General features: G+C 48.7%; 1 protein-coding gene and 1 non-coding gene across 2 annotated transcripts in view; one reads left to right on the top strand and one right to left on the bottom strand.

The window, feature by feature from the left end:
* LOC103190236 (receptor tyrosine-protein kinase erbB-4) overlaps window positions 1-22,480 on the top strand; it is a 44,570-nt gene extending 22,090 nt beyond the window's left edge. The window contains exons 4-28 of the mRNA XM_042345830.1: window positions 1,231-1,365; window positions 1,822-1,887; window positions 3,011-3,129; window positions 3,611-3,752; window positions 4,176-4,289; window positions 5,147-5,267; window positions 5,980-6,053; window positions 6,318-6,408; window positions 7,016-7,224; window positions 8,409-8,541; window positions 9,003-9,093; window positions 9,437-9,591; window positions 10,982-11,026; window positions 11,469-11,604; window positions 12,371-12,493; window positions 13,847-13,945; window positions 14,375-14,560; window positions 14,699-14,854; window positions 15,468-15,543; window positions 16,293-16,439; window positions 16,957-17,054; window positions 17,380-17,541; window positions 17,944-18,006; window positions 18,659-18,944; window positions 19,702-22,480. Coding sequence (XP_042201764.1) covers window positions 1,231-1,365; window positions 1,822-1,887; window positions 3,011-3,129; window positions 3,611-3,752; window positions 4,176-4,289; window positions 5,147-5,267; window positions 5,980-6,053; window positions 6,318-6,408; window positions 7,016-7,224; window positions 8,409-8,541; window positions 9,003-9,093; window positions 9,437-9,591; window positions 10,982-11,026; window positions 11,469-11,604; window positions 12,371-12,493; window positions 13,847-13,945; window positions 14,375-14,560; window positions 14,699-14,854; window positions 15,468-15,543; window positions 16,293-16,439; window positions 16,957-17,054; window positions 17,380-17,541; window positions 17,944-18,006; window positions 18,659-18,944; window positions 19,702-19,994 — 3,320 coding nt within the window. The 3' untranslated portion in view covers window positions 19,995-22,480. The remainder of the gene's footprint in view (window positions 1-1,230; window positions 1,366-1,821; window positions 1,888-3,010; window positions 3,130-3,610; window positions 3,753-4,175; window positions 4,290-5,146; window positions 5,268-5,979; window positions 6,054-6,317; window positions 6,409-7,015; window positions 7,225-8,408; window positions 8,542-9,002; window positions 9,094-9,436; window positions 9,592-10,981; window positions 11,027-11,468; window positions 11,605-12,370; window positions 12,494-13,846; window positions 13,946-14,374; window positions 14,561-14,698; window positions 14,855-15,467; window positions 15,544-16,292; window positions 16,440-16,956; window positions 17,055-17,379; window positions 17,542-17,943; window positions 18,007-18,658; window positions 18,945-19,701) is intronic.
* On the bottom strand, window positions 984-1,056 carry trnag-ccc. Its single transcript has one exon. It is a non-coding gene; the product is annotated as a tRNA-Gly (tRNA).
* Window positions 22,481-24,141: the final 1,661 nt, after the last annotated feature.

Genomic DNA, 24,141 nt, shown 5'->3' with positions numbered 1-24,141 from the left:
TTCTGTGTCATGTCGCTGCACAAACACTTGAGTCCTGATTCTTCTCTCCCTCGAGTTTCGGCGATCAGGCCTCTGACAAGTGACATTAAGAGATTTGCTTTTGTTGTGACTCTTTGCTGGTGAGTCACTGAGAGCGCTTTGGTTTCTGTCAAACCAGAATTTCAGCCGGGGAAGCCTGGGCTCCAGCCAACCTGCAGAGAAGTTCTGGCTCAGCTCCAAAGGTGCACCCAACACCCAAAGCCACGTAGATCTCACATTGGATCAATTGCCAGCACTCCCGCCTCTGAGTCAGAAGTTTGTGTGTTCAAACCCTGGATCACCCAATGCAGAGCTGGAAGGGGGTGGGGTGGTGGGGGGGGTTTGAGGGGGGGAAGCACTATGGCACGGGCGCCATCCTTCAGATGAGATGTTAACCTTCCACGACGCACTTGCCAACCTGCGCCTAATACTCTCCGGAATTAGATAAGCAGGGGGGCGTCCCTCCAGGGAGCGAGAGTGTGAGAGAGAGAGAGAGAGAGAGAGAGAGAGCACGTTCCATTCCAACAATCTATCTCTGGGATTTCTCTGGGATGCACGGAAATCTCAGCTTGGTTTGGATATTCTTAAGCAACGGTGATGTGTCAGTCACCCAACTGACCAAACAAAAGACGTTAACGATCCCAATGTACCTCGTCTCGAAAGATTAAAAGTTCGGATGAAGAAGGCCCTTCGCCCCATCTGATCTCATGGTTTCCCCATCACACCATCAAGCCTCTTGTCACTGCACTTCCACGAGTTGTAGGCTTGTAGCAAAGGCAATGAAGGCTTCTTGTCCTGTCCTTCAGGTTAGATGTTCAGCTGAGTGACCAAATTATTATCTAGTCTTAGTTAAAGGGATTATTACCCCCAGATAAGTGATCCGCCAATCAACTAACAACCGGGTTCCTACTTGCTGCTGGGAAAACAGAGGCGTGTGCGTGGAGTAAGGAAACTTGCCCAACGTTTCGCCCTCCTGGGAATTGAACCCAGATCCTCTCACTTGGGAAGCGAGCGCTCTAACCACTGAGCTACAGGACTCCACAGTGGCTTAAATCCAGCCGAGGAACTCTCCCCGTTGTTGCCGTTCACAGAGGGGTGAGTTAGTGAATCCTGAGACGTCTCCTAGACGTGATAAGACATTATATCACATGCAAGGATTATTATTATTATTATTATTACCTTTGTTGAGCCGCTGCTTGTGTTTTTGTGCAGAGATCTTGTTGGGGGGAGTGTACCTGGAGAGCAATAACTTCTTGTGTCACGCTCAGACCATCGAATGGAGGGATATCCTACGCATGCCGCAGGCCGCCGTGGAGATCAAAGAGGTGGATTATGCCACGAAGAATTGTAAGTCTTAAGAGGGAGTGAAGAACAGGGTCTGCTCTGTGACCTGCTAACCACCTACCAACCCGTCTGCCCCCTCCCCCCCCCCCCCCCCGGCCTGCCTCCACTTTCCCCGCCCGGCCTGCCCCACTATCGGTGGTCGGGCTTTCGGCCTCTCTGCCCCTACCCTTTGGAACTCCCTCTGCCTGACTCCCTTCCTTGACTTCTTCAAAGCACGTCTCAAGACCCTCGTCTTTGACCGGGCATTTGGCCACCCTCCTACCCCTACCATCCCTGTCCTCCACCCTTCCTGATCCCAACCCCCAGCTCAGGTCTAAATCCCCGCGCCCCCCCCCCACACCCCCACCCCCAGCTAAGCCTCTGTGTCGGTCCGAGATGTTATCCTGGGTGAAGGGCGCTGTGTGAATGCATGTTGTTGTTGTTGCAAACGTGTCTAATGACTCATTTCCTCTTCCCAAGGTAGCCAGTGTGACCATGTTTGTGATAGTCATTGTTGGGGACCTGGGGTGAATAACTGCCAGACTTGTAAGTCCCGCTCCGTGTTCAATTTATGTCACAGGCCCTGAGACATTGCTTTATAAGTGCTCAGAGACACCTGGGGGTTCATATAAGTAAATCTTTGAAGGTGGCAGGACAGGGAGATAAAGCTGTTTTAAAAAAATGTACGAGATACTCGGCTTTATAATTAGGGCCATAGAATACAAAAGTCAAGAAGTTATGATGAACCTTTATAAAACATTGGTTAGGCCTCAGCGAGAGATGGCGTTCAGTTCTGGGCACCACACGTTATAAGGATGTCAAGGCATTGGAGAGGGTGCAAAGGAGATTGACCAGGATGGTACCAGGACTGAGGGACTTCAGTGATCAGGAGCGGCGAGAGAGGCGAGGATTACTCTCCTTGGGGCAGAGAAGGTTAAGAGGAGACTAAATAGAAGTTGTCAAAATTATGAGGGGATTCGATCGGGTGAACAGGAGAAACTACTCCCACTGGCGGGCGGGCGGGCGGGTGGGCCGGTACCCCGAGGGCACCGATTTAAAATAGTTGTTAAAAGAAACAGAGGGGAGGTATCCCTTAATACCCTACCAATCATTTATCCACCTCAGCTTTGAAGATGTGAAATGGATCCAACATCCACAGCCTTTTGGGGGAAGAGAGTTCCAGGTTTCCTCTAACCCTTGGGGTGAAAAACCGCCTCCTGATTTCACTCCGAAATTGGCCTGGCTCTAATTTTAAGATGATGCCTCCCTGTTTCTGAATCCCCCCCTCCTCCCCCCCCCCCCCCCCCCCACCCACCCGAGGAAGTAGTTTCTCTGTAGTTTACAGCAATCGTCAGGTGGAGTAACGGTTATTTGTGGCAAGTGGGAACGCTCTGCCCGGGAAGGTGGTCGAGACAGAGTCCGTTGTGGGCTTCAAAAGAGAAGTAGACGGTAAATGACGAATAGAGGAGTGTGGGGATGGGGGCGTTTCCCATTAACAGGTGATTTGCTAAAAAAAAAGAGCAAATTATATATTTTTTTACTGGTTTTTAGCTGGCGAGGCTATTTATATATAAAAAAATCCGGCCAGTTGGCAACCTGACTGGTTAGTCTGCAAAGCCCGACGCCGTCCACGAGCCTCTGATTTTGACCCTGTTCCTCTTCCTCACAGTAACGAAGATCGTGTGCGCGCCTCAGTGTAATGGCCGCTGCTTTGGCACCAACCCCAGCGAGTGTTGCCACGTTGAGTGTGCGGGCGGCTGTTCTGGGCCCAAAGACACCGACTGCTTTGTGAGTATTTCTGCCTCTTCGTTTTCTTCGCTCGTCTGCGAACACCCTTCACCCTTCCTCGAAGATTTTGAACTCGATCTCCGACCGTTTGTGGGGACGCTGCTGTGCGCAATTGGCTGCCATGTTTCTCCCAGAAAATGCACAGTCAATTAATTTTGCAGCGTGTCCTGTGAAGCGCTTTGAGACGTCTCAAAGACATGAAAAAGCGCTATATCAAATGCAAGTTATTACATACACATATATAAAAAACTCCCTCTTTCTCAATCCCTCTGCCTTGCCCCTCCATCCCCGTTGTTAGATCACAACTGAAGACCTTCCTCTTCGGCCGTGCTTACGGACACCTCCCCCCAGCTCGGCTTTGGAGACTCTGCCACTGTTAAGCGCTCAGAGACGCTGTCACGCTGTGTAAATGCAAATTGTTGTTGTTTCCTACTTGAGACCCTATTACTGACTGGTTTCCATGCCTTCGCTCTCTTCGCAGGCGTGTAGGCATTTCAACGACAGCAACGCCTGTGTCGTGGTCTGTCCACAGCCGCTCATATACAACAAGCAGACTTACCAGCTAGAGCACAACCCAGACACCAAGTACATGTACGGAGCGTTCTGTGTCCAGGAATGTCCCCGTAAGTGCACCAACCATCTCTCTCTTTCTGTCGGACCCACAGGAAACCCATCACCGTTGCTTAAGGGTCTCCAAACCAAGCTGAGAATTCCATGTATCCCATCTACACATGGAAATCCCAGAGATAGAGTGTTGAAGTGGAATGCGCTCTCTCTCTCTCTCTCTCTCTCTCCTTCTCTCTCTCTCATTCCTGGTTCACATCCTGCTTACCTAATTCCGGAAAGTATTAGGCGCAGGTTGGCAAGAGCCAAGGTTTGGGGGGAGCCCAGAGTGTGCGGGAGTTTGGGAGGGAGGTTGGGGCTGAGAGGGGGTTTGGGAGGGGAATGGGGCTGGGATTGGGAGAGGGATGGGGAGGGGAGGTGATGCGAGTGCGAGAGAGCCCCAGGGAGTGTATGAACATCTCCCCCTTGTTTCTCATCACCAGTGAACTTTATCGTGGACCAGAGCTCCTGCGTCCGCACTTGTCCCAACGACAAAACCGAAGTGGAAAAGAACGGCGTGAAAATGTGCGAGCCGTGCAGCGGCCTGTGTCCAAAGGGTGAGGAGAGACAACAACAACAGTTCACGCTTGTATAGCACCCTTCACATTGGAAAGTCGTTGCAGGGCGCTGGACAATCAGGGGTTTGGGACCCAAGCTGGGAGTTGGGGTGAGCAGGGAGGGTAAGGGTGGGAGGGTGGCCAAAGGCACAGTCCAAGAGGAAGGTCTTTAGAAGGAGGTAAGAGAGGGGGAGAGGTGGAGGGATTGCAGGATGGAGTTCCAGAGTGTGGGGACAAAGATGTTGAGACGTTCACAGAGATCCCAATCCATGGCACAGGAACATAAAAGGGTGTTGAGTGAGGAGAGGGCAGGAAGAGAGTGGGATTATATCAGGCACCTCCAGAGAAAGCACTAACCAAGACTTGATATGCCAAGGCTTGGATGGAGACCTGTAGCGTAATGGTTAGCACACTTGCCTCACAAGCGAGAGGACCCGGGTTCGATTCCAGGGCGGGACAGGGCGAAACCTTAGGCAAGTTTCCTACTTCACACACACGCGCCCGTGTTTACCAGCAGTAAGTAGGAACCCGGTTGTTAGTTGATTGCCGGATCGCTTTTCCAGGGGGTAATAATCCCCCCACCCACCAAAAAAAATTGTGGTCATTCAATCCACGACTGTTTGTAGGACACTGCTGTGCGCAATTGGCTGTTGCAGGCAATCGGCTGCCGAGTTTCGCCCACAAGATATACAGTCAATTCACGTTACAGTATACCCTGTGAAGCGCTTTGAGACGTCTCAACGTTGTGATAAGACGCTATATCAAATGTAAGGATTATTATTATTATTGTTGTTGTTATTAAGTCTCCTCATGTATCTCCCTACCCCCCCCCCCCGCACCCCACCACCCCTGGGCAGCATGTGAAGGTACAGGAACAGGGAGCAAGTACCAGACCGTGGATTCCAGCAACATTGATCAGTTCATCAACTGCACGAAGATCACGGGAAACCTGGACTTTCTGATCACCGGCATTAACGGGTGAGCAAGTCCTCCCCCGCCCCGGGGAGGGCAAATTGGGATCCGTCACAGGAACCGTAGAAATCGACAGCGCGGAGGAAGGTCACTTGGCCCATTGTGTCCTCGCGGGCTCTTTAAAGCCAGCGATCCTTTCCATCACAATTTCCTTGCCTTTTTCCCCTGTAGATCACTCCTTTCTTCAATGATAGTCCCAGATAAAAAGGAAACCAGTCAAAATCGTGTGTGTGGTGGGGGGCTGGGTGTGGGGATGGGATGTTTGGGGTGATATATCACTCTATCACCCCCACTTCCATAGAGTTATATACCACAGACCCAAATTGTTTGGCACAACTAGTCCGTGCCGGTGGTTATACGCCATACAATTCCTCTCCTCCAGCCCTCTCTCATCCGTTTCTTCCTCAACGATGTGTCAAATTTCCTCTTAAACAGGTTGGTGCCGTGGCTGGCAGCAGCGAGCTCCCCGTTCTCCCCACCTCCTGCCTGAGGAAGCTCCTAATCTCCCTTTTTAGGTCTAAAGGACGCTGTGGGATCTTTAATATCAACCTGGAAGGGCAGACAGGATCGTAGGTTAAGCTCATTGTTAGGCTTTGTCGTCTGTGAACTGACATCCCTAACCTGGGGCGCGAACCCACAATTTACGGAGCCGGAGGTGAGAGGGCGAGCGACTGGGCCAGGCTGATATGTCTTGATGTTTTTTTTTGACTGGCTTTAGGGACCTGTATCATAAGATCGACCCACTGGATCCAAGGAAGCTGAAGGTCTTTGGAACTGTCCAGGAGATAACAGGTGTGTGCGTGTGCGTGCGCGTGTGTGTGTGTGTTTCTCTCTGCCGGGCTGTCTGTCTGTATGCTTTTACGCGCGCGTGTGCCTGTGTATTTGTGTCTGAGTGCGTGTGTACGTCTCGCCCACAAAATACACAGTCACTGCACTTTACAGTATATTCTGTGAAGCGCTTTGAGACGTCTCAACGACACGATAAAGCCCCGTGTCAAATGCAAGGAGGATCATTATTATTCATAGTATTATTATGTGGCTGTTCCTCATCACCAGGTTACCTGAACATTCAGTCCTGGCCTGAAAACCTGACTGATTTTAGCGTCTTCTCCAACCTCACCACTATCGGAGGGAGAACCCTATACAAGTGAGTCATCCACGAGCAATCTGCTCACTTAACACAGCCGCATGCAACATCAAATCATCTCCCGCAGCGGAGCTGCAGTCGGGCATAGCAACCGAGTTGCGCTGGTGGACGTTGGCAGTCAATTTGCACACAGCGATGTCCCGCAAACAGCAAAGGGTCACTTACTTGAATCACGCAGTCTAAGCTGACCCTCCGATGCAGCCCTGGGGGAGCTCTGCATCGTCGGAGGTGCCGTCCTTCCGATGAGCTGTTAAACCGAGGTCCCGTCGGCCTGTTCAGGTGGACGTTAAAGAAGGATTTCTCTCTCTCCCAATGTCCTGACCAACAGTCCCCCAAATAAAATTGGTCACTCGCATTTCACTCCATGTCTGTTTGTGCGCAAACTGTCTGGCGCTACTGTTACTCGACAGTAAATCCTCCCTTGTCCCCTGTCCTCCCATCCTCAACCCTGAACCAGTGGACCCGGGTGAAGATGGGGTTGATGGGTTCGGGGTAGAGGATGGTAGGAAAGCGCAAAAGGGTAGATGCTGTGACAGATTGCTCTGCTCTCACTCCCTCACTCCCTCACTCACTCACTCCCTCACTCCTCTCTCTCGCTTCTCCGTAGCCGTGGTTTCTCGCTGATGATCATGCGGCTGAGTGGGGTGCGCTCTCTGGGGTTTCGCTCGCTGAAGGAGATCGGGGCTGGCAAGGTTTACGTGGCCTTCAACCAACTCTTGTGTTACTATCACACCCTGAAATGGAAATCCCTCTACCGCTCCTGGGACCCAAACTTCAAACCCGTCATAAAGGAAAACCGTCCAGCAGATGCCTGCAGTAAGTCGGGGGAGGGAGTTGGGGCGTGGGGGTGTGGGGGAGAGGGACGGAGAGGGGGGAGAGGGAGGAGAGGGTAAAGCTATTGTCCTTTCCACAATACTGAAGCTTCTTCCAGTTGAGACACAGACTGTGGACCCTATGGAGGTTCGATTCCCGGGTCAGGGCGTAAACCTTAGGCGAGTTTCCTTACGCCACACACGCGCACGCCTCTGTGCACCGAGCAGTGAGTAGGAACCCGGTTGTTAGTCGATTGTCGGATCGCTTTTTCCGGGGGTTGATATTAATTCCTTCGGAAAAAAAACACCCCCGAAAAATGGGGTCACTTCAATCCACGGCCGTTTACGCAATCGGTTGCCGCGTTTCGCCCACAAAATGCAGTGGATTCACTTTACAGTGTATTCTGTGAAGCGCTTTGAGACGTCTCAGTGACGTGATAAGGCGCTGTATCAAATGCCAGGATTATTATTATTATTATTATTATTATTATTATTATTATTATTAAGGTGCAAACAGTCTCCATTCCTGGTCTGCGCTAACTTTGATGGATAGGAGAGGAGGGGAGGCAATTGCGGGATAGACACATGATCCGCTCACACCCCCACAATCAGGTAGAACTTCAGACCTGGAAGGGATGGAGAGGCCCGAGACGCCGGGTGTCAGAGCCAGGGCCTGACTTAGTGGGTCTGTCTGCAAGCTGTCTGTCTGCACTGCCAGAGACCAGTCTCCTCTGGTGACCTGTTCAGGGTCTCGGAGCTTGCTCCTGGAGACTGTGGTTATTGCCTAAGCCGACTGTCTGGTCAAGTCAATCCTGACTGGCTGGAAAATTCCACTTCCTGACCTCAAGAGCTTAAACATCAATGTTTCCCGGCTTCCACCATTCATGTTTGGTTTCTCTGTTGGTCCGTGAACGTTCTCTCTCTCTCTCGTGCTCTCCTCCAACTCTCTCTCTCTCTCTCCCCCAACCCCCTCTCTGCCCCAACCCTCTCTCCCCCTCTCTCTATCCCCCAACTCCCCCCCCTCTCTCCCCCAATCCCATCACTCTCTCTCTCTTCCCCAACCCTCTCCCCCTCTTCTGTCTCCCCCAACCCTCTCTCTCTCTCCCTCATTTTCTCTCCTTCCCTCTCTCACTCTTTCGTTCTCACTTGCTCCCTTTATTTCTCACTCTCTCTCTCCTTCTCTCCCAGGGAATGAAAACAAGACCTGTGACCCTCTGTGCTCCAGTGGTGGCTGTTGGGGTCCTGGCCCCGACCAGTGTCTGTCCTGCAAGAATTACAGCCGTGAAGGCACCTGCGTGGAATCCTGCCATTTCCAGGACGGGTACGTGTCGAACAACACCATCGGTGGTTGAACCTTCCGCCTCTCCGCCCCCACCCTTTGGAACCCCATCCCACAGTCCCTTCACCTCGTCCCCTCCCTTGCCTCCTTCAAGGCACATCTCAAGACCCTCCTCTTCGACCGAGCCTTTGGCCACCCTCCTACTCCTGCCCTCCTTGCCCTCCACCCTCCCTGATCCCAACCCCCACACCCCCCCTCACCCCAGCTCGGTTCCAAATCCCTGACATGTCCAGCGCCTTGGGACATCCTCCCGACGTGAAATGTCATTCGTGTAACGTCAAGTACTCTAGGACGCTACCCCCACATGAAGGGCACTGTATAAATGCAAGTTGTTGTTGTTTATCCCGCAAGTCCCAGAGTGTGGATTAGTCTGGTCTAAATCTGATCCAAATAGTCATCAAACCCCAAATGGCTGCAATACCTCTCCTCTGTTCCTCTTTCAGGGACCACCGGGAGTACAACAGCTCGACCATCTGCATCCAGTGTCACCCAGAGTGTCGGAGAATGGAGGAAGGCCTCACTTGCAACGGAACGGTAAAGAGGAGACCTCCTCCTTTGGTTCTTTCTCTCATGGAATCCTAACCCCATTCCCCTGCGCTCTCTCTCCCCATCGTGTCTGTGCTGGTGCTCGCTCCCCCGACTGGGGCTCTCTACTCAAACCCCATTCCCTGCTCTGCGTCAATCACACCGACCTTCCTCTTCATCAGCGCCTTCGGTCACCCTCCTATCCCTACCCTCTCTGCCCTCCTCCACCCCTTCTGGTCTCAAGCTCAGGTCCAAATCCTTGAGTTGTCCAGCGCCTTGGGAGGTCCTCCCAACGTGCAGGAGCCGTTGTGTAAACGTCGTTTAGTATTTTAATCCCGCCCCGTCTCTCCAGGGACCCGGGAACTGCATCCGATGTGCACAATACAAGGACGGCCCCAACTGCGTGACTACATGTCCGGAGGGGATTCAGGGAGAGCGGGGGCTCATTTACAAATACCCGGACAAAAACCACGAGTGCAAGCCCTGCCACGAGAACTGTACCCAAGGGTGAGTCGCAGAGATCCTGGGTGGAAAAAATACCAATACTTATCCTTGCATTTGACCCAGGGCCTTGTCACGCCTTCGAGATCATCTCAAAGAAATGGTCGTACACTTCATGTGTGCAAATTAGTTGCTGCGTTCGCCTACAAAACCCAGTGAAGTACTTTGAGGTGTTTCAACGTGATAAGGTGCTATATCAGATGTAAGGATTATTAGTAAAACAGTACGGAACTGTCTTTATTGACTAGTTTTGGTGTGAGCACTATTCCAGGGCGCTCATTGCTGATGACAGCACAGCCCGGCCCAGCTCATGGGCAGGACTTGGAAGGGGCAGACCAGTCACTGGGGCCAGGGAATCCTCCCCCTCAGCTCCTGTTAACCCCGCAGCCAAAGCCAAACGGGGAGGGTGGCCAGACCGCGCTCCCAACGACAAGCTATGTGTGTGGGTTTAGCTGGTTAGACTCCAGCAGTTACCCCCAGCGCGGACACTGGGCTCCCCCGCCCACCCCACCCCCACCCACGAAGCCTTGGCTCTTGCCAACCTACGGCTAATACTCTCCAGAATTAGGTAAGCAGGAGGGCGTCCCTCCAGGGGGGAGAGAGAGAGAGAGAGAGAGAGAGAGAGTGGGCGTTCCAGCACTCCATCTCTGGGATTTGCATGTGTAGGTGGGATGCATGGAAACCACAGCTTGGATTGGAGACCCTCGAGCAACAGTGCCGGCGTTCCACGTGCGAAACACCAGACGCGAGAAAGGATCCCACGCTGCGGTCTTCAATATTGACCGCCAGCTCCCCCCAGTGGCTCTCCGTGGGTTCAAATCCCTGGCACTTGAGCTGTGTTCAAACAGTTGTCTTCAGTGACCCCTGGTGTCAATCAGCGTCAATCAGCGCGGCTCTTCCTCTCTCCGCGCACGAATTCCTCATTTCCCTTCTTAAACAAGAAGCAGATTGCGGTTGACGATTTTGGATTTGAATTTGACACGGCGCCCTATCGCGTCACTGAGACGCCTCGAAGCGCTTCGCAGAATGCACCGTTAAGACCGTGCGCTTCGTGGGCGAAACACGGCAGCCAATTGCGCACAGCGGCGTCCCCGCAACCGCTTGTGGATTGAGTGACCAAATGTACTTTTGTTCTTAGTGTTGATTTAAGCCGTGATTTGTCCAGGTTACGATTTATTGAAACATACCAACCCTGTTTATTATAATATAATATAATATTAATAATAATAATCATCTTTGCATTTGATATAGCGCCTTATCGCGTCTTCGAGACGTCTGAAAGCGCTTCACAGAATATACTGGAAAGTGGATTGACTGTATAATTTGTGGGGAAAATTTGGATTTTGACGCGCTGTTTTGTGGATTGACCTGTGACCTTTTGCTTCGCTGTCCACAGGTGTCAAGGACCAGGTCCCGGAGGCTGTGGAGAGCCCATCAATAGGTACTATCAACGTGTTTGCATTGCCTCATCTCTCTTTCATTCTGATTTCAATCCAGGTGTAAGGGTCCTGCTCTGCTGCACTGCTCTCTCTATCTTTGGAAGGACCCCAGCAAAGTGCTAAGCGATAGGTAACAACGCACCCCAGTTCCGCTATCCCTTGACATGGGACTGTCCTCGAGTGTGTGTGGGAGGGTGGGAGGCAGAGAGGGTAGGCGAGCGGCTGAAGGTACGGAAAATAACAAGTAGCATTGGCAAATAGCAAGTGTTAAGACTCCGGGCTCTAAAGCAAACGTCTTTCAAAGCTCAGGGTCGCTGCTGTCTCCTAACACCTCACTAACCCGTGCTCACGTGGATGAACGAAACACGTTAACTTTTATAACCTGTGTAATATTTCCGTCGCTTTTCGACTTGCCATCCCTGACCCGGGTTACTCTGAACGCAGGCGGATTCCCCAGATCGTCGCGGCGGTCATAGGAGGGCTGGTGGTCGCGAAGCTCGTGTTCCTACTTGCCGTCATTTACTGGAGGAGGCAGATCATTAAGAAGAAGCGAGCCATGCGGCGATATCTGGAGACCGAGGTACGAACCTGGAGTTCGGTGTTTGGGATGAGGCTAAAACCACATCCTTTGCCGCCACCAACACTGTCCGGCAAGCTTTCCCGCTGCTTGTCCAACAAGGACCAACCTACCCATTAGGGCTTTGGTTTGCAGAGTTAACAACGAGTCAAGTGGAAAGATTCCCTGCCCCCGCCCCCACCCCCCCCCCAATGATTGACCTGAGCCTCCCAATTCTGCCGAAGAGCCAGGCTGTCATAAACAGAGCCAAATAGAACTGAGAACATTGCAAGGTTTGTCAGTTTGAAGCCAACTCAGCCCCAAGGAGACCCGGTTTGCCTTTCTGCCCCTCCCTTCCAGGGTAATTTGGCTGTGTGAGGGCTCACAGAGAGCAATAATATATAATAATAATCCTTGCCTTTGATTTAGCGCCTTATCACATCTTCGAGACGTCTCAAAGCGCTTCACAGAATATACTGTAAAGTGGAGTGACTGTATATTTTGTGGGAGGATAGGAGCAGCCAGAGTATTGGTTGTTGTTGGTGTCCAGTGGAGGATTGCTATATTAATTCCCAAATCTCACATTTTAGTCTGCGATTAGCACAGTGACTTCTGGAACGTAAGAGCGTAAGAAATGCTGGACCAATAAAAGTCAGTCTAATTCGCCTTCCAGGTCCGGAACTACCCGCGTAGCGTATCCCACAATGATAAGAGCATAAGATACGCAAAAAAAGAATTGCAACCCCATCGTTAGAATTGTTGGTGTTGTTACTGTTTTCCTTTCACTTAGATGCCTGATCCCCTGGATCCCAGCGGAGAAGCACCCAGTCAGATTAACACACGGATCCTGAAAGAGTCGGAACTTCGCAAGTTGACGGTCCTGGGGTCGGGAGTGTTCGGGACGGTCTACAAGGTCAGAACTTTTGGAAGCTTTTTATTTTTATCGTCTCCGTTATCACCACTCAAAACGCAAGAGAGAGAGAGAGAAAGAGAGAGAGAGAGAGAGAATGAGTGAGAAAGAGAAACTTAAGGCGTTCTCACCTCAGTCCATAATAATGAACAATGATTATTAATAATGATTAATAATAGTGATTGACAATAAATGATTAATAATGATGACAATTGATAATCACACACGAATAATTAATGAAGGATAATCAATAGGAATAATTAATAATAGCCATCAATGTTACTAAATAATAATAGTCCTTGCATTTGATACAGCACCTGATCACGTCGTTGAGGCGACTCAAAGGGCTTCACAGAATATCTTATTATTATTATTATACTGTAAAGCGGATTGTGTATTTTGGGAGGTTAGTGCGGCGGAAAATTGCGCACAGCAGCGTCCCACAAACACTGATGCCTTGTTCCAGTCTCACGTGAGCACTTGTACCTCGTAGGAGAGTTTTTGTAAAGAATGTGACGAGCAGGGCAAAAAACAAAGATGTTTTGCAGTTGCATAGTTTATCTGTATCGGGGCTTCACCCCACACACACACACACACGCACACACACGCGCGCGCACCTGCGGTCCTGTAGTTTGGTGGTTAGAGCACTCACCTCGCAAACGAGAGGATCAGTGGAGTCCTGTGGCTCAGTGGTTAGAGCACTCGCTTTGCAAGTGAGAGACCTGAGTTCAATTCCAGGCAGAGGGCGAAACCTCGGGCAAGTTTCCTTACTCCACACAGAGCCTAATAATAATCCCTCCAAAACCAAAAACAATAATAAATTGGTCATTTTTAATCTGTTTGTGGGACATTGCTGTGCGCAATTGGCTGCCGCGTTCGCCCAGAAATATACAGTCAATTCACTTTACAGTGTGTTCTGTGAAGCGCTTTGGGACGTCCTCCCGACGTGAAGAGCGCTATATCAAATGCAAGGATTATTATTATTATTATTATTATTATTATCTGGGTTTCGTTCCCGGCAGTGCAAAAAGTTGGGCAAGTTTCCTTGCTCCTCACGCCTCTGTTCACCTAGCAGTGAGTAAGAAACCGTTTTTTTAGTCGATTAGCGAATTATTATTATTATTACTAATAAAAAAATGATTATAATAAACTACGGGGCAAGGCTGCGGGCAATTGACTGCCCTGTTTCACCCATAAAATATGCAGTCGATTCACTTTACATTCTGTATATTCTGTGAAGTGCTTTGAGATTATTATTATTATAATTATACGCAATTGTACACACATGTGCATACGTGTGCTGCACTTGCCCACTTAGACACCTGGTTATTTGATGTGCATTGTGTTTTTTTTTAGGGTTTCTGGATTCCTGACAGAGAATCGGTGAAGATTCCAGTAGCCATTAAGGTGCTACAGGAGGAGCCGGGCCGTGAAACGACCAGGTCTGTTACTGAGGTAAGTCTGTGAATTATTATCTACTGGAGAGAGAGAGAGCGAGAGAGAGAGAGAGAAAGGGAGAGATACTTTTATCGCCCATTAACATCAGTCAAAATGCTTCGCAGGTAATTCCCGTCAGTTATTATTATCGTGACCGTTTCTGTAGGCAAGTGAGGCCGCCAGTTTGTGCTTAGTAAGGTCCCGCAAACAGCTGATGAGGTGTGTGACCCATTAGTGCGGAAGACCGTGGGCCAAGGCACTGGGAGAAACCAGGTGCGGTCAGCAATTGGTTGCCCCGTTTCCCCCACAAAATGTACAGTCACTCCACTTTACAGTATGTTCCGTGAAGCGCTTTGAGACGTCTCGAAGACGTGACAAGGCGCTGTATCAAACCGCGAGGATTATTGTTATTCTCGTTTGATGTCTCTTTTTTTTTTCTGGTTGCAGGACATGTTGATGGTGGGCAGTCTGGAGCACCAGCATGTGCTGCGGCTGCTGGGCATTTGCCCCGGGGGTCCGCTGCAGATCGTCACCCAGCTCCTGCCCCTCGGCTCGCTGCTCGATTACACCCGCAAGAACGCGGATAGCATCCGGTCGCAGCTGCTTCTCAACTGGTGTGTCCAGATCGCTAAGGTGAGCTCTCGCCCCCCGTCTTGCCCACTTTCCTTCCCGGGTCTTCGTGTCGCGTCTGAAGACCTTCCGATTCGACCGTGCCTACGGTCAACTCCCATTCCCCCTGGCTCACTGAATGCCTGATGTTTTGCACCGTAGGGGATGAAGTATCTGGAGGAGAGGAAAATGATCCATCGGAATCTGTCAGCCAGGAACGTGCTGGTGAAATCACCCAGTCACGTTCAGATCACAGACTTCGGCATCATCAACCTCTTAGAGTTGGACGAGAAAAAATACTTCTTCGATGAAGTGAAGGTCAGTAACTGAAGTGGAGTCACGTTATCCTCTGGGAATCTGTTCTTGGAACGGTATTCCTTAGAACGTAAGGACATCAGAGAATGCTAGACCGAAAAAAAAAAAAAAGGCTCACTGGTCGAAACATTTCTTTCACAAAGATGGTTTGCCCACAAAATACAGTCAATCCTGTGGATCCGGGGTTTGATTCTGGAGCGGGGTGAAACCTTAGGCAAGTTTCATTACTCCACATGCCTCTGCTTATCTAGCAGTAAGTAGTTAGTCAATTGGTGGATCGCTTTTCTGGGGGTAATGATTCCCCCCCAAAAAAACTAATGTAAAGAGAAATTGGGTTATTCAAACCGTGACTGTTTGTGGAGCACCGCTGTGTGCAATCGGCTGTCGTGTTTCGCCCGCAAGGTTCACTTTACAGTATATTCTGTGACGTGCTTTGAGACCTCTCGAAGACCTCTCCCTCCCCACCCACCCCCGGCTCGGGATCATGCTCCGCCACTGCCAAGCGCTCTGAGACGCGACCTTGCGCAAGGGGGCGCTGTGCAAACGAAAGTTGTTGTTGTGCGCTCGTGAGAGTTGAACCCGGTGTTTAATCTGCTTGTCCGTTCCCTCTCTGTAGATGCCCATTAAATGGATGGCATTGGAGAGCATCCATTTTAGAAGATACAGCCATCAAAGTGATGTCTGGAGTTACGGTGAGTCGTGCACACCCTTTTGGGGGCATTGTTTCATCCTTTAACGACTGTTTGTGGGACACATCTGTGTGCAATTGGCTGCCGCGGTTCGCCCACTATCGTATATTCTGTGAAGCGCTTCGAGACGTGATGAGGCGCTATATCAAATGCAAGGATTATTATTATTATTAGGTCCAGTGCCCCGGAAACACTGCGTTGTCACAAATGATGGAGGGTAATTTGTGATATTAGTGTAAGGGCAAGTTGCCAATACAGGACATCCAGTATATTTCCTGTGATGACCTGTTATCCACATATGTAGAGTCCTGTAGCTCAGTGGTTAGAGCACTCGTCTCGCAAGCGCGAGGACCTGGGTTCGATTCCCGGACAGGGTGAAACATTGGGAAAGTTTCCGTACTCCACACGCCTCTGTTCACCAAGCAGTAAGTAGGTACATGGTTGTCAGTTGATTGTCGGATCACTTTTCTGAGGGTCATAATCCCTTCAAAACAATAAATAAATAATAATAATGAATAATAATAAGTCTTTTCACCCAATCCATGACTGTTTGTGGGACACTGTTGTGCACAACTGCCACAAAATACAGTCAATTCACTTTATGGTATATTCTGTGAAGCGCTTTGAGACGTCTCAAAGACCCGATAAGGCTTTATTTCAAATGCAATTATTATTATTGTATCCACAATCGGGCTGGTCCCAATTGCTGCACTGGAGCCCAGTCTGAGAACTACATAATATGCTTCTTACAGGTGTCACTATATGGGAGCTCATGACATTTGGTGGTAAACCGTATCAAGGGATCCCTGTTCGGGAAATCCCTGGTCTCTTGGAGAAAGGCGAACGTCTGCCTCAGCCGCAAATCTGCACCATTGATGTCTACATGGTCATGGTTAAATGTAAGTTAAATGTCATTAACACTGGGCACCAATGTTGATGAGAGCTTATTTTTCTCTTGTTTCTCTTGTGTTTTGTCTGTCTCGCTGACTCTATTGTAAGTGAAGCATCCTTAACTCCACCACTCTCTTCTGCTAACCTCGCAGTAAGTAGGAATCCGCTTGTTAGTCAATTGGTGGATCGCTTTCTCGGGATAATAATCCCTCCAAAAATAACTAAAAATGATAACTATAATCTGATCACTCAATCCATGACCTATTGCGGGCCGCTGCTGTGTGCAATTGGCTGCCTGCCGTGTTTCGCCCACAAAATACAGTCAATTAACTTTGCCGTATAGCCTGTGAAGCGCTTTTGAGACGTCTCAATGACGTGATAAGGCGCTGTATCAAATGCAAGTAATATTACTATTAAGTCGTAGAGAGAATACCAATCAGAAACAAGCCACACGTCACAGCAATTACCTGTACAAGTAAATTATAAAATATGATTTTTTTTCCCCCTTCATCTTCCCCCCAACAGGCTGGATGATTGATGAGGAGAGTAGGCCCACGTTCAAAGAGCTTGGTGCTGAATTTTCCCGGATGGCTCGTGATCCGGACAGATATCTAGTAATTGAGGTTCGTCTGAAAACTGACCCATTATCCCTCCCCCTTACCCCCTTTCCCCATCTTCAGATCGCGACTGAAGACATCCCTAAGCTCACCTCCCCTCTTCCTCCTGTCTCGGAGTCGTGCTCCTCCACTGTCAAGCGCTCCGGGACGCTACCCTGCATGAGGGGCACTACATAAGTGCAAGTTGTTGTTGTTCACTCGACCTCCAACCTGCAATAGGTATCCTTCCGCATCCCCATCAGCAGCAACACTGTGGAGACTTTGTTCAGACTTCGCTGACTTGGAAACTAGCCTTTCCTTATTCTCTTGTATCTTCATGCTCTTCCTTCAGGTTGAAGATCAAGCCAACAACACGATCACCAGTGAACAGAGAGCTCTGCATGAGTATGATGAAGACCCTATGGACTACGGTGACTTAGATGAGGAATTGATGGAGCCTATGTTGAACAACCCAACATCTGTTGGATCGAGACAGAGAATCAACTCAAACAGGGTACGAAAGAGGCCAATGATCAGCTCCCAAGGATCCTGAGACAAGAAGTTTAGAGAGACTGTTCTCTTCTTCCCATTTAATAGAAACAGTGAGATCCCTTGCTGGCTGTTACGTGGGGAAAAGTCTACCATACCAGAATTGTGGAATCCTATATTTGGTTAGCACTCGCCCCGTATCCCTTAATATCCTGACCTAACAAATATTCCCACCCTGTATTTTGATGGCACAAACTAATGAAAGTGGAAATGTTTGACTGAAGTTTGAATCCGTAAGATGGCTATCGCTCTGAATGCCTCATCTCAGTTGGTTTGGGTTTTCTTAGTTCTCAGTTCAGTCATTGAATGAAGCAAGAGGACCTCTAAGATGACTTAGCCATTAAGCCTGTGTGTTTTCTCTTTGTAGAGCAACAGCTTACCAGCAGGATACATGCCCATGAATGAGATTGGTACAGATGGGACCCGACAGGTACGTACAAGTGAAACGTGTTATAATGGGTCAATAACAGGGGTGAGAGGTGCTCATCCCAACCAAGTGCCCTTGATCATGTCCGCATTGTCGCTTACCGTGGCCGATCATGACTGGATGAATAATAGCTATTTGGAATGAATTATCAAGAATTAATTATATACAATGGATTATAATGCGTCACGAATGGGATCTCATTAAATAATTCTTTTTTAAAAAGTCAGAATTATAAAAATTTGGGGCGAAATGATACGCAAGATTCCGTACTCCACCCCCCCCCCCCCCCCCCCCGTTGAACCCAGTTGTTAGTCGATTGGTGGATTGCTTTTCCGGGGGTAATAATCCCTTTTTTTTAAAAAAAATTACTCAATCCACGACTGCTTGTGGCTCTCTGATATGTGCAATTGGATGCCGCTTTCCAATTTACTTTACAGTATATTCTGTGCTTATCAAAAAGACGTGATAAGACACTACATAAAAAGAATTATACATTATTATATCACAGATATTGTACACAATTCCTGGTTCGCAGTCCAGGCTGACAGTGCGGTTCTTTTTTTTGATGTCTTGACGTGATAAGGCGCTATATCAAATGCAAGTATTATTATTATGTGCTGATGTGTAATGCAGGGACCTTTCCTGTGTTTGTTAGACTGGGATGAAGACCGGAGACCTGGGGTCCAAACCTTCTCTGAGAGTACGAAACGAGTCCACAACACGGACTATCTCCGAGTCCTCGGAAGGGCGTGGCACCTCATCATCGCTGGATTTCTATGAAGATATATCTCTGAACGGAACGCTACAGCCCCGGGAGTCCCGCTCACGTGACAGTAGTGCGCGTTTCTCCAATGGCACCAACATCATGATTTCTCTCTCTGATGAAGCAGAGGTGGATGTGAATGGTTATGTCATCCCAGAGAGAAGCAACTCTACAGCTGGTAAGGCAACAACCACAACTCATCACGTTTACACAGCGCCTTTCATGTCAGGAGGATGTCCCAAGGCCCTGGACAGTCAGGGGTTTGGGACCTGAGCTGGGGGTTAGGATCAGGGAGGGTGTAGGGCAAGGGTGACCGAAGGCGCGGTCGAAGAGGAGGGTCTTGAGATGGGCCTTGAAGGAGTCAGGGAGGAAGTGAGGCAAAAGGACATATCCCTTGATACCCTTACCGAACAGATAGCTGTCCACTCAGTCTTGAAAATTTGAATGGATCCAACATCAACAGCCTTTTGGGAGAGTTCCAGATTTCCACTACCCTTTGGTTGAAAAACTGCTTCTGATCTCACTCCTAATTTTGCTCTAATTTTAAGATTATGTCCCTGTGTTCTCGGATTCCCCCACCAGAGGAAACAGTAATACAATCTAATTGGACACAAATGGGGCGAAGCATGTCAAACTCCTGAATGTTTCTGCATGTCCCTCGTGCCCTCCATTCCACCATTATTGGCCGTGCTTTCAGGCACTGTGCTCCCAAACTCTGGCACACTCTTCCTTTATCCATCTGCCTTGCCCCTTCCTTCTCCATCTTCAGGTCCTGCCTGAAGACCTTCCTATTTGACCGTGCCTACAGTCACCTCCTCCCCTCCCGGCGTCATGCTCCGCCTCTGTCAAGCGCTCTGGGTCGCTACCCTGCATGAGGGGCGCTGTATAAATGCAAGTTGTTGTTGTTTCATGATTGTTTGTTGTTGTGTTTTCAGGAAGTCTGAAGCCTGCCGGTGAAGTGGATGCCTTGAAAAAGAAACCCAGCTCTGTGAACAATCCACAATCCTCTCACGATCGCATTGCACCTGACCCGAAACAAAGCAAAGATCAGGAGTATGAGTACATGAACAAACGGACCTACCTCAATGGCTGTGTGAATGCTGTGCAGAATCCAGAGTACCTGGAGGACACTACTGTGTTCGTGTCAGAGGGTGACATCCTTGCCTTTGACAATCCAGACTATTGGCACAACAGCCTCCCAATAAAATCGGAAATAAAGAGGACATAGAAGGGCCACCATTAGAATCCTAATGGGATAGCTGACAACCTAAACACAAGTTGTTTTCTATTCTGTTTGGGGTGGGGGAGAAATCGGAGGCCATTGAGCTTCTTTCTCAGGATTCATCAATCGTGAGTTTGTGTTATTCACGATCCTGACCAATTCACCTACCCATAATAATTATCGACTCAAATACACGTTGGTCCATGCCAATGGGCGAAATCTTCACAGTACTCAGGATGCCAGTCAAACTAAGGAAACTATTATCCTGTGCCTCGTGGAACATACTGTGCATGGAATGAGAATTGTCCTGTTGAACCCATACATTCAGTGAATAGAGCACTTTGGATGCAGAGCAGAGGACCGGGTAACTTTATTGCATCTCACCAGTTCAACAAAAATGCTTCAACATTGGGAATAAAGGAACAGAACTGCTGATCTTTTCAGTGAAAGTGGTCCCTGGCTTTTCAAGGGTGTTGAGCATCCTGTATTTGGGACTTTCTCCCGACATGAAAGGTACTATACAAATGCAATTTGTTGTTATTGTGTTCTGTGCAACACATGGGGAGGTCATGTTAAAAGACGTTTAGGAAAGTTATGAGGCTAACCTAGCAAACCAATGTACTGCAGAATACAAGCCGCCCCACCCACCCGGAAAAAGATTTATCTGCACTGGACCATACGCTAAATAATTATTCCTGCCCAAAAGGCAAGAAACTGCAGATGCTGGAAATCTGAAACAGGAACAGAAGTTGCTGGGAACATTCAGCAGGTCAGGCAGCATCTATGGAGAGGGAAGTGAGTTAACGTTACAGAACGAAAGTCATTGACCCGTAACGTGAACTTATTTTCCTCTCTGCAGAAATGCTGCCTTACCTGCTGAATGTTCCCAGCGACTTCAATTATTCCTGCCCTCTTACCTGTCTGTATTGAAGAACAGCCATTCGCCACTGTTTGTATATAATGGCAAAACTGTAGCATACTGTTTTAAGAGAGATCACTTGTTCAGTCACAGAGAGCAGGTGGAATCCAATTATAATGTCCACCCTTGAAAGATGAGTCCTGGGTTTGGACTTGAGGTTGTGTCAAATGATGTAAGGGTAAAATTAAATACTTGGGCTAAACAGTCAGCAAGGACTAGCAATCATATACAACTGAATCCCTTTGGCTGGCCTCTTTGCCAGCATTGAATAGTAACACTTGAGGTTGGATTGTGGTCCTGATGTCTCGGTCTAGGCAGGTAAAATTGATGGGTGAGAGGTGAGTGCCTTTATTCCTGTCATTACATTTGCCACAATTTACGATTACATTTTTGAAGAGCCTAGGTCTGAAGTGCAGTACATTTTATCAATCATTTTTGAAAATTAAGGACTGTAATAAATAATTATTATGTAAAATGGCTATTAGAATCTCCAATATCAGTAACGGCTCGTGGAAAGAGTGGATACCCAGCAGGATCTGGGTATAGTTATAGTGATTTGTTGCCTACAAAATGTTCTGACCATGTAATTTGACCTCTCCTGCATCAGTGTATATATAGTCAGTCTAAATCTAGACACCCTAAAATAATTTTTTTTAAAAAATTCACATCCAAAGATTTTATTGAAGTTCTACATTAAGCTTTTAATATGCAATTTCAAAATTCCTTACAATTTGTTTACACTGACTTGAGTATTAGGGAATCCGACTCCCTTGTAAATCTGTCTTCCCTCTGAGTGCTTGATGAACTCATTTGCACATTCAGGGACAACCGTGATAATTCAATATAGTGCCTTAAAAACGTCGAACCGTCTTAAAGCGCTTCACAGGTAATTACTGTAAACTGTAGTGAGGTATTGTGAACTCTTCCATACCATCCACCCACTTCCTCCACTGCTGTGTAGAATAGGATGAAAAACTCGGATGAAATTAAATCACAAATTCTTTCTTTATTCTCAAAACAGAAATTAGATACTTGAAGAGAATGAAATGTGGTTGATCAGCAGTTTGACTAGATAGTTCTGATCAGGGGATGGTAATCCTAGATCCATTGCAATTCTTTTGTAGATATTTTTATAAAAATAGATTCTTTGTCTATCTCAAATGAAGCAGCAGCGGTAACTATAAGAGCCAAATTATGTCTATTCCTATTGATAATACTGAATACCACAATCTACTGATTCAAATGCAACTTCTAACTCAGCATGGGTTGACAATGTCATCTGTAACCCCCCCACTTATTGGAACCACAGAAATACCACCATCGCCAAGACGGCAGGACAAATTTGAGTACTGCTATGGAGGACAGCAGGGATGAGGAATCTCTGTAGCATCCCTCTGTCACCGGGGTGGTTAAGAGCTTTGCATTGGTGCTGTCTCTGGACAAATGGAACTGTGGAAAAGGGGACTGACTTTATCATTCTTCCAGGAATCAACTGCGGGTCCCACTGAGTGCTCTGTTTACTTTTTTAAAAAAATGTTTTTAAAGTAATAAAACATTACGATGTTGAACAAATGATGGAAGTATTGAATGCGCGCGGAACATTGACACGGGGTGACGACATTCACTGTGCGAGTACCCATGCCGACAAAATGCTCTTTAATGATCAAAATTGTCTTAGGTTTCATGCAATCAGAGCCCCATACTTTCCTCAACAGGAGTCCTTCCTTAACAAGTGCTGCCACAGAGCCATGAAACAGGAGAGGCCATCTTGTCTGTGCTCTTGAAATCCTCCCCTACAGTGCTGTGAAAAGCTCTCCACCTGTTGCTACCCTCACTAAATCTATTCCATTGTAATTTTCTCCATAAAATAACAGCGAATTGGGCAAGCTCCTTCAGGCCACCGAGGGCGTGGAATTGTACTCCAGCGGAAAATAGCAGTGGAATACCCACAGGGCAAGGAATACAAATCAGGATTCTGGCTGCAATTGCTCTCCTGCTGGAAGCAACATCTGTTATAACTCTTTCTGTACGCCACCATTAACTCTCCCATTTCCAATATTAACTTCCTCTTTGCCCCCACGACAGACTCTTTCCCACCATTAATAATAATAATCCTTGCATTTGGTACAGCGCCTTATCACGGCATTGAGACGTCTCAAAGTGCTGCACAGAATATTGTAAATTGACTGTATATTTTGTGGACAAAATGAGAAATTAGCGTTATTTCCCACAATTAATACTCGGTTTCTCACGATTAGCTCTGCTACAGCCTCTACTTCTTACTACTGACTTTCTATTCCCCAACATTAACTCCTTCAACTGCCTGCTGCGAATTCTTTATCCCTCAATATCAACCGATCTGTCAAACGGAGTCCCGGAGGTCAGCGGCGAGAGCGCTCGCCTTGCGAGTGAGAGGACCTGGGTTCGATTCCCGGGCAAGTAAGTAGGAAACCCAGTTTGTCAGTCAATTGGCGGATCCCTTTTCCGGGTGGGTGGTGGGTGGGTGGTGGTGGTGGGGGTAATAATCTCTTCCAAAAAAACACGACTGTTCGTGGGCCGCTGCGCTGTGCGCAACTGCCTGCCGCGTCTCGCCCACAAGATATACAATCAATTGACTTTGCGGCGTACCCCGCTGAGGCGCTTTGAGGCGTCGCGATGAGGCGCCGTGTCCAATGCGAGGGTTATTATCATCAGGTTATTAACTGTTTCGACCGTGAACTCTGTTCCTCCAGAGTATCCCCGCAGTAAGCACTCTCCGTCTCTCACTCTCTCTCTCCACATTCCCAATTATGAATACAAATGATAATAATGTCTTCATTCTAAATGTCTTAAGAATTATCTTTATTCCCCCTTCCCTCTCTCTCTCCCCTCTCCCCCCCCCTCCTCTCTCCCCTATCCCCCCTTCCTCTCTCTCCCTCCTCTACCCCATCCCCCCCTCTCCCTCCCTCCTCTACCCCATCCCCCCTCTCCCTCCCTCCTCTACCCCTCCCCCCCCTCTGCCCCCCTCTCTCTCTCCCTCTGCCCCTCTCTCTCTCTCTCTCTCCCTCTCCCCCCTCTCTCTCTTTCCCTCTCCCCCCTCTCTCTCTTTCCCTCTCCCCCCTCTCTCTCTTTCCCTCTCCCCCCTTCTCTCTCTCCCCCCCTCTCTCTCCCTCCTCTACCCTATCCCCCCCTCTCTCTCCCTCTACCCCATCCCCCCCTCTCTCTCCCTCTCCCCTCCCCCCTCTCTCCCTCTCC

The sequence above is a fragment of the Callorhinchus milii genome, unplaced genomic scaffold (assembly GCF_018977255.1).
Source record: "Callorhinchus milii isolate IMCB2004 unplaced genomic scaffold, IMCB_Cmil_1.0 Scaffold113, whole genome shotgun sequence".
Taxonomy (NCBI): domain Eukaryota; kingdom Metazoa; phylum Chordata; class Chondrichthyes; order Chimaeriformes; family Callorhinchidae; genus Callorhinchus; species Callorhinchus milii.
Note: the sequence above shows the minus strand (reverse complement) of the source record. Positions and strands in the feature narration are given on the sequence as shown.